Source organism: Ursus maritimus, unplaced genomic scaffold (assembly GCF_017311325.1).
Source record: "Ursus maritimus isolate PB19 unplaced genomic scaffold, ASM1731132v1 scaffold_4, whole genome shotgun sequence".
Lineage (NCBI taxonomy): Eukaryota > Metazoa > Chordata > Mammalia > Carnivora > Ursidae > Ursus > Ursus maritimus.
This window is the reverse complement of record NW_024426552.1, coordinates 56,380,117-56,389,094: the sequence shown is the minus strand read 5'-3', so window position 1 is coordinate 56,389,094 and position 8,978 is coordinate 56,380,117. Positions and strand designations below refer to the sequence as shown.

The 8,978-nt window shown below is 48.9% G+C and overlaps 1 protein-coding gene across 1 annotated transcript in view; it reads left to right on the top strand.

The window, feature by feature from the left end:
• Window positions 1–1,611: 1,611 nt before the first annotated feature.
• CCDC80 (coiled-coil domain containing 80) overlaps window positions 1,612–8,978 on the top strand; it is a 35,301-nt gene continuing 27,934 nt past the window's right edge. Inside the window, exons 1-2 of the mRNA XM_008706587.2 lie at window positions 1,612–2,378; window positions 2,804–4,710. Of these exons, the coding sequence (XP_008704809.2) occupies window positions 2,815–4,710 (1,896 nt within the window). The 5' untranslated portion in view covers window positions 1,612–2,378; window positions 2,804–2,814. The remainder of the gene's footprint in view (window positions 2,379–2,803; window positions 4,711–8,978) is intronic.

Sequence of the window (8,978 nt, the reverse complement as noted above, 5' to 3'; positions counted from 1 at the left end):
CAAGATAGCATAATGCTTTCTACATAGTTCTAAGCCTGGGCTCAAATTTCGGAGCTACCACTTACAATTTGTGTATGGTAGGCAATTTATTTAAACTTACTAAGCTTCAATTCATTCATCTGTAAAATGGGCATCATCCCACCTATCTCGTAGAGATGCTGTGAGGCGTAGATAAAGGAATATATGAAAACACCAAGCCCAGAGATGCGTGTGAAAATGCTCAGTAAATGGTAGTGTTATTAGTAGGGAAAAGACAAAAAGAAAAGAGAAGGAAAGAAAAAGACTCAGTAAAGGATAGCATGGAACCCATTATGATGTGAGAAAGGAAATGACATCTAGGATTGTCCTACTTAGCAGAAGACATTTACTGGATCAAATGAACAGGTGAATCCCATAAGAGGGGATGTCTTCTCCAAAGCCATGGGACAGAGGGTCTCTAGTCTGAAGTCCACCTTTGTTACTATACTCACAAGTGTCAGAAAGAGCTCCACAGGAGAGCCCTTCCTCTTGGCCCTTGGTCTTCAAGCTGTGGGTCGAGAAGCCTATACTCAATCCCCTACAGGTCTTTCATTCAGTACTGGGGTCTCATGTGAAGGAAAGGTAAATGTGACCCATCAGAGATGGGGCTGATCAAGGGGTAGCAATTAGGAACTAGGTTTTAGCCAGCGAGGGTAGCCACTAACATGGCCTAGCTTGAAGGAGCCTTCTGAGAATCCTGGTTCACCACTGTCTGTGGCAGTTAATATCGACTGAATGATGCTCTTTCAGAGACTGGAAGAAATCTCTGTATACCCTGAGTCACCTAGTCTCACCACCAAAAGCTGAATGCCCATGGCAGATCCAGGAGGTAGATGCACAGAGCTGCCTCAGTCTCTCCTTTGGAACCTGATCTGGCCACTTCTAAGGATTACCTAAAACCCTCCAGACTCCTGAAGCCTCTGGAGAGCACAGTCCTGCATTACCTCCCCCACACCCCCTCGCACACTCACGTCTTCCGAGGAAGGTCCTAACCTACCATCTCTAGCCAGAGCCCAGGGCTGGAGATCATAACGCCCGTCCCCTGATGTAATGACCAACCACAATCTCAGGGGAACAGCAGGCATCGCCTGCCATTTCTAACCTTTTCCCAGCTTCCTTCCATGCCAAGGAGAAAATTAGGAACAAGAACTCAGTAATATGATCCCCGATTAGCATAAAATAAAAACAACCCAGTCATGTTTTCCATGGACTTTTCCAACCTCAAATGAAACACATAAAATGGGGAGAAAGAGATAAAAATATACACATGGAACTATAAATATATATACTGTCCGTGAATGTATGGCCAAGCGCCCTGACCCAAATGAGTATCTGTCTCTAGGAAAACCAAGCAGCCAGATGCAGAGATCTGAGAATTTTCCCTTTCCAGTGTGCAATGTGAGTCCAGACAGGAAGGGAAAGTATCCTGATCCCTTGGTATGGAAGGGGTTAAGTCCTCAGCCATCCTATTCTAAAGTGATTTATGATGATGTGTAGTGTTTCAAAACTTTCCCCCACCCCAGAGAACAGCCCTCTCCTTCCCCACCGAGTCCACTCTCAGCGTTTGCTGAAGTGGGAAGGAGGTGGTGTTTTGCTGATCTGTTAAATTCTTAGTGAAGTTTCCTTGATTTCCAGCCGCTGCTGTTGTTTGAGTTTGGTTTGGATCAAAACTGAGGTTGTCCTGGCATTTCTGGGACCGGGTCCAGGCAAGAGGAAGAAGAAAAAGAAGGAGAAGGAAAAGAGGAGGAAAACAAAACAAAACAAAAGGTGGGGAGAAATAAAGGAGGGGAGAAGCGCAGGAAAAGAAAAAAGTCCTTTTTCAACATCACATTCCTGTGTTTTCTCTCAGCCTGGAAAACATATTAATCCCAGTGCTTTCACGCTCGGAAACAAAGGGACTCAGCCAGACTGTGGGGGAAAGGGTGATAAGAAGAATCCTGGAACTCTAAAGAGAGAAAGAGCAAGATCCAGGAATAGCTGGGACTTCACTTTCAGGGGCGCCCTGTGTTGTCGGCACAGGGGACTGGCACACACAGACACACGAGCGCGAGCAGAAACTACAGACAAATGGAGATGCAAAGACTCACAAGGACAGCTCCTTTCTCCTCATCCTACTTGTCAAGAAGGTGAAAAGACAGCCAGAGGAAAGAAGAAAGCAGCTCGGCCCTCAGGTCAGGACAGGCTGCGGGTCCGTGGCGCCTTTGGGAGCCGGGGCTGCAGCACACCCCCCTTTGTACTGCTCAGCCGTGCGAAGGAGAAAGAGGCTTGGGAGGAAAAGTATCTCATCTAGGAAACTGTCCTGGGACCACACTTCAGATTGCCTTTTAAACCCTCTGCATTCCATCTCCATGAGCCACAATGTAAGTGTGTAATCCTTTCTGTCTTTGGTGTGTTTGTTTGTTTCCTTGTTGCTCATTTGAAGAAATGAAATAGGAATGTTGTCATAATTAATATGCTCAAGGTGCCTTTTCTCTGGAGCATCAGAGAGCCGGGTGGAAACAGGGCAAGCATGCTGAATGGGGAACCGAGCTGGGTTTCCTGCTTAATGTAACTGTCTCTGTTAAGCACTAACAAATTACAGGGGTTTAAAAGCAACAGGATCTCACCCTTTTTTCCATTCCCTGACCTCCTTGCTGCTTCTCTCACCACCCCTTCCCCCACCCCTTGGCCAAGATAGAGAAAGAGAAAATGCCCAGGGCTGTTTGCAATTAAATGATTTTCTTCTTCTTTTTTTTTTCACTCCCCCTCTTCCCTTTCTGTCTTTTGACCCCGCTGCCTTTCAAAGTGGATTGCACAATGACATGGAGAACGGGACTGAGTTTTACCATGCTGTTGGCAATGTGGCTGGTGTGTGGCTCAGAACCCCACCTCCACGCCATGAACAGGGGGAGCCACGGAGGGCGCAAAGCACCTCTGGTCTCCGCAGCCAACAGAAGGCCGGCTCGGCTTCTGAGGCACACAGGGAGGTCTCAGGGAATTGAGAGAACCACTCTGGAAGAACCAAACCTGCCGCCTCTCCAAAGAAGGAGGAGTGTGCCGGTGCTGAGAGTAGCTCCCGCGACAACAGCGCCGCCAGCCCCACGGCGCATCCCCGGGGCCCCCGTGAGACCTAAGCAGAGACCAGTAGCCCCGAGCTCTCCCCGTCACATGATCCGAGATGAGGGGTCCTCAGCGCGCTCGAGAATGTTGCGTTTCCCCTCTGGGTCCAGCTCCCCCAACATCCTGGCCAGCTTTGCGGGCAAGAATAGGGTGTGGGTCATCTCGGCCCCTCACGCCTCGGAGGGCTACTACCGCCTCATGATGAGCCTCCTGAAGGATGACGTGTACTGCGAGCTGGCCGAAAGGCACATCCAGCAGATCGTGCTCTTCCACCAGCCGGGCGAGGAGGGGGGCAAGGTGCGGAGGATCACCAGCGAGGGCCGGGTGCTGGAGCGGCCCCTGGACCCCACCCTCATCCCAAAGCTGATGAGCTTCCTGAAGCTGGAGACGGGCAAGTTCGGCATGGTGCTGCTGAAGAAGACGCTGCAGGTCGAGGAGCGCTACCCCTACCCCGTCAGGCTGGAGGCCCTGTACGAGATCATCGACCAAGGCCCCATCCGCAAGATAGAGAAAATCAGGCAGAAGGGTTTTGTCCAAAAATGTAAGGCCTCTGGGGTCGAGGGCCAGGTGGTGGAGGAGGGGAACGACGGCGGAGGGGCAGGGAAGCCGGGCGGGAGCGGTGAGAAGAGGAAGGACGACCAGAGGCGAGCCCAAGTCCCACCGACCAGAGAGAGTCGGCTGAAGGTGCTGAGAAAGCCGGCCACCACCACGGCCGCCCCTCCCCCGCCGCCTGCAGCCCCAAGGGCCACCGCCCTGCCTCCTGCCGCCGTCCCAACAGCGCCCCGGGCCGCCTCTCGGGTGGTAACTGCCGCTGCGAGGCTGACGACCACCACGGCCTTTCCCACCACCCAGAGGCCCTGGACCCCCAGGGTGCACCCCTCCTCGGATGCCCACAGGCCCCCCGCAACGGCGGAGGTGGCCCCTGCCAGGGAGCCCGTGGCCTCAGAGAATCTCTACCCTCAGGCCAGGAAGGAGCAGCACAGGGAGAGGCTGCAGACCACCAGGAGGCCCAGCAAGGCCACCAGCTTCGAGAGCTTCACGGCTGCCCCTCCCACCACCATCTCAGAGCACAGCACAAGGGCGGGCGCGGGTCGTGTCCGGGACAACCGCACAGACAGGCGGGAGCATGGCCCCCGGGACCCGAGTGTGGTGCCGGGTCCTCACAAGCCAGCCAAGGGGAAACCTCCCAAAAAGAAAGCCCAGGACAAAATTCTGAGCAATGAGTATGAGAGTAAGTACGACCTGAGCAGGCCTACTGCCTCCCAGCTGGAGGAGGAGCTGCAGGTGGGGAATATTCCCCCCAAAAAAGCAAAGGAATCGAAAAAGCACGACAAGCTAGAGAAACCTGAGAAGGAGAAGAAAAAAAAGGTGAAAAATGAGAAAGCAGACAAGTTACTCAAGAGTGAAAAGCAGGTGAAGAAGGAGAAGGCTGAGAAAAAGAGCAGGCAGGAGAAAGAGAAGAGCAAGAAGAAGAAAGCAGGTAAAACAGAGCAGGAGGGCTACCTGAAACCCACCACCAAACACTTCGCTCAGAGTCCCAGGGAGTCGGTGACCGATCTGCTGGGGTCCTTTGAAGGCAAACGAAGGCTGCTTGTAAGTAATCCTCTCCCCGGCGTTGTTCTGTGGGCTGAGGCAGGGCATGTTAAGTTTTCTTTGTTATTTTTCTAAAATCATCTTGCCGGATGGCAGGCTGTGGCCGAATCCGTGCCATGTCAAGATCAGGACGTTCGTCCAGAAGGGGCAGCCAGGCCAGTAGCTCCTTTTGGTTTAGTGCTCTCTGAACCTCTGTCCACACAGGTCCGTGGCCCTAAGGTCCGGACTCAATGGCCAGAGGCCCTTGGATAGAAGCCCGGGGAATTACCTATGCTCGGCTCCTTCCAAACCTGTCAGTACCCATCCCCTATCTTTAACTCTCTTCTAACAGATAGTTCTGGGTAGAGCTCTCTTTTACCAAGGTCAAAGAATAAAAGAAAAACGCAGGAGTTCCTAACGCGGCATGCATTGACTCTGGTCACAACTTAGGAAAAGGATGTATCTCTTCATGAGCTTAGGAACTAGAAGCATGTGTATGGGGAAATGGTAAAGTGTCTCCTTTTTCTCTTAATTAGGTCTATATCAGAGTGGAAGCCTCAAAGAGGAAAGGAAGGCAGACTGGGTGCAGAGTGGGTATGACCGGGAATGAGGAAGGGTCCTTGTTGGCGTGACCCTCACGAATACTTTAAAACCAGCTAGTTGAAGTCTTCTCCCCTTAAAGATTTTCTCCCCCATCACTGCCCAACTTCTAGTAAGAGGCCGAAAAGACAATGTGGAGAGCTGGGTTAATTGTTCCAATTTCCAAAATGCTAGAGACGGATGCCAGTTTCTCCTGAGCCTCTGTCAAATGAGTGTGTGTGTGTGTGTGTGTGTGTGTGCGCAAAAGGAGACAAGCAAGTCTTTCTCCCACTTTGCCTGTGTTTCTGAAGCCACTGATATGGAGCAAGTCAAAGGTCCATCTCAGGAGCTCTCTCTTTTGGCCATTACTAGCCTCTATCCAAAGAATAATTAAAGAATCTAGCCAAGCCAAAGGAAGCCTTTGGACAGAAATAAATCCCGTCCTAAATGTAAGGGCAGTTCTCATCAGTCATGTGAGAATGGCTCCTTCCCCTCTCCATGTCTCCTTGCCCCCCTTTTTAGGGCCCTTCCAAGATTTCTACCCCTTCTAAGTGCTGTCATTTTACTCCAGGCTGTCAAGGAGGAGAAGGTACAATACAGTCACTTTGGAGAAAGGGATCAGTAAATTAATGTCAGGCAGTGTGGGTCAGGAAAGATTTTTTTCGGATACATGGGTGGGAAGGAGACACTGAGCACAGCAGTTGTCCTACTAACAAGGCATAGGGTGACAGCACCCTGCATTATCCCCACCCAAAGAGACAGGCGCTCTTCTCTCAAGGCATATCTCAAAGGGGCTTTCAGTTTTTCCAATCTGGTCTAAATTTGGATTAATGATCTGAGCAGAGAGGCTCTGGTGTCCATTTATCTTCAGTGGTTTCAAAAAGCTTAAATATGCATTTGAAATGTTACTCAGAGCAGAGTCCCTGGTGGTGTTTATCATGGGTGGGGCATGTCCCAAAATTCTCTCAGCTGTTCCACGGTGGTTTACCTGTGCAGTAGAACAAGACGTAAGTTTTCATTGATTCTGCAGGCTTGTGTGTGTGTTGTTATGCATTTTTTATATATTTTACTCATTTTGAACCAAAGCCTTCAAGTATGGAACTTAGTTAGCAGAGGACAGGCTGTCTGCTAGAGCAGTTTAACAGCTACTTGGTTATTTTCAGAGTACATAAATTTAAATGAGAATATTTTCGTCATCGCCAAAAGAATCATTCATTTCAGAGGAGAATTCTACCTGGTACTTAAATGTTTGTTACAGAACCCAAGGGAGCCAAGTGCTCTCTTCGAGGCGTGGGCCAGCCTTAGCGGTGTGCCCTGCCCGAGGACCCGGGACTTGGTCTAGCTGCTAAAGCACATCACCTAACCCTGGCCGTTTAGCCAACAGGGCAGGCGAAGTGTTCCTCGTGGGCAGGTCTTAAGCAGGGGGGAAATAATCATGGGTAAAATGTCAGGATTGTAATTGTGCACCCATCTGGCAAATACTTCCATCGCCCCTGGTTTGTGAGTCCAAAGAAAGAGGTTTTCATCCTCTATCCCTGATATTAGTCACGCCTTTCATTTCTCCCCTTTCGCTCTACTCCCTTAGTCAGGGGTTTGAAAGCCCAGCTGGGTATTTTCTGCTTTAAACAGCATCCTGATCGTAAATTACTAGCAAATGAAATTCAAACGACAGCCTCTGCTGATGTCATGTGAGGCAAACCAGAAACCAGCTGGGGTGGCTCATGGCAGCGTTGCTCTTTGGGGCTGGCGAGAGAACCAGGTTTGTTATTAGGAAGAAAGTACCAACAGGAGGCGGTTCAGTCTTGCCATCCCACATGTGCCCAGCTGATGGTCATATCAGAAATGTGTTTTCTGAAGAGCTAATATCTAAACTAGGAACGGATTAGAAAAGACAAAGATGAAATCAACATGATGCAACATCAAAAGATGGAGAGAAAAGAGATCTGTTGCACCAGGCAGAGAGGAGACTTGGGTTTCTGGGAGAGAGAGCTGGTTGGTGCCATTTATCTCTTTTCCACTCATTTTTCCTATTACACATGCTGATGTTATTCAGGAAGTTCAGTGGTTCAATTAACATTCATTCAGGCTTAGTTAGCACTCTCCGAGCTGTAAAAGGAGGGCTGACGACCTATACCTCCAGCTGGCCTCAACCGAACCCAGTGCATTGAAACTGAAATGAGGTTACATTCCAAGAAGTCACGCGGGACTTTAGCTCTTCTTTCTAGTTTCTCAGTAATCTGGTGTCCAACTACAATGTATCATAAACCCCTAGGGCTTTACATCTATTTATATCATTCTTCAGATGTGAAAACATCATGTAGCCTCTCCTTAATCCATTTTTGAGAGAAACAATGGCCGCCATGGTGAACAGCATCCGAGGGGCCTTCCGAGGAGCTGCAGGTAGAACCAGGTGTCCTATTCTGAGGCCAGAGGTCCTTCAAAGCCCCTGCCTCTCAGCCTGTAAACAGAAAAGGGCACATCCTGCAAAGTGCTTTGCCAGAGCTGCGTGGTTTAACTGTCATAACAACCCCAAGAGGAAGGACCCGTTAATTCCACTGTACAGTCAAGGAAAGAAGCTTAGAGAATTTGAGAAGTTTCCCAAGGTGTGTAGCTAATACATGGCCAAGGCAGAATTAGAACTCAGGTCTGTTTGATTTTAACATTCATACTCCAGCCACTCCCCCCATTCTGCATCCTGGGAGTGTGAGCCTTCAGTGGGCCTATGCCACAAAGTGAAGGAGAAACTGAGAAATCATCCTGTTAGTTAATCAATACAGATGTTTTAAAATTCACTTTTAACCTTAAACCACTCGGATAAATGATAAGGTCTATCAATCGTCAACGTTTTGTGCTAAGCAACAGTGTAGAGTTTCTGACCTTAATGCCCAGCTGGTTCTCTGCACCTGAGCTGTCTGGCTTGCCTGGGGGTCATCGAGAGCAATAGATTGAATCCCAGTTGACCTAACCCCTCAGACTGGTTGGTGTCGGTTTGGGATTGACAAGGGTAAGAATATAGAAAAGCCATTTATCACTAAATGGACTATTTGGAGTAGAGCTGAAAAGCAGCATTTTGTGCCCTGAGATGTACCTACTTGTCAGTTAGCAAGAGGCCTCATAATATGGAATTACGTAGACTCAAGATCAAGTTTAAGCACTCTGGAGACTGAACGTCCTGTAATTCAATGAGGTTCACACTTTTAACCCTACCTCAGAAATTTGGATATTGGGATAACAATCTACTTATTTGGTTTAATTTTAGAAGGGGACATAAAGCCCTGCTTTACTAAGGCATACTACTGGCTTGAATGTTACTTTTCAGAATCCTGTAAAAATCTAGTGTTGTGAGCCTAACACAGTGCTTTGAATAAGCTGAGACTTAAAATATCTTCGTCTAGCATCTTCCCGCTCTTGTTGGCTCCCTTCACTTATGCAAACTGGCTTCATTATATTCTGAGGCTCCTTGTGCCAACACACCAGTTAGAACATAAACCTGAGAAAGAACCACAACACAGTTCTGAATTCATGATACATGCCCTGATTTATCACCACCAACCTGGAAAGAGTCCAAGTGTCAGACAATAATGTTTACTGAGAAGTTCTAGGATGCTTTTTTTAGGGAGAGGGGATTGGACACGGCTACCATTTTAAACACCGTTTGAAATACTGCCAAACTCGACTACGAATGGGATACAAGTGTCAGCACACAGGGA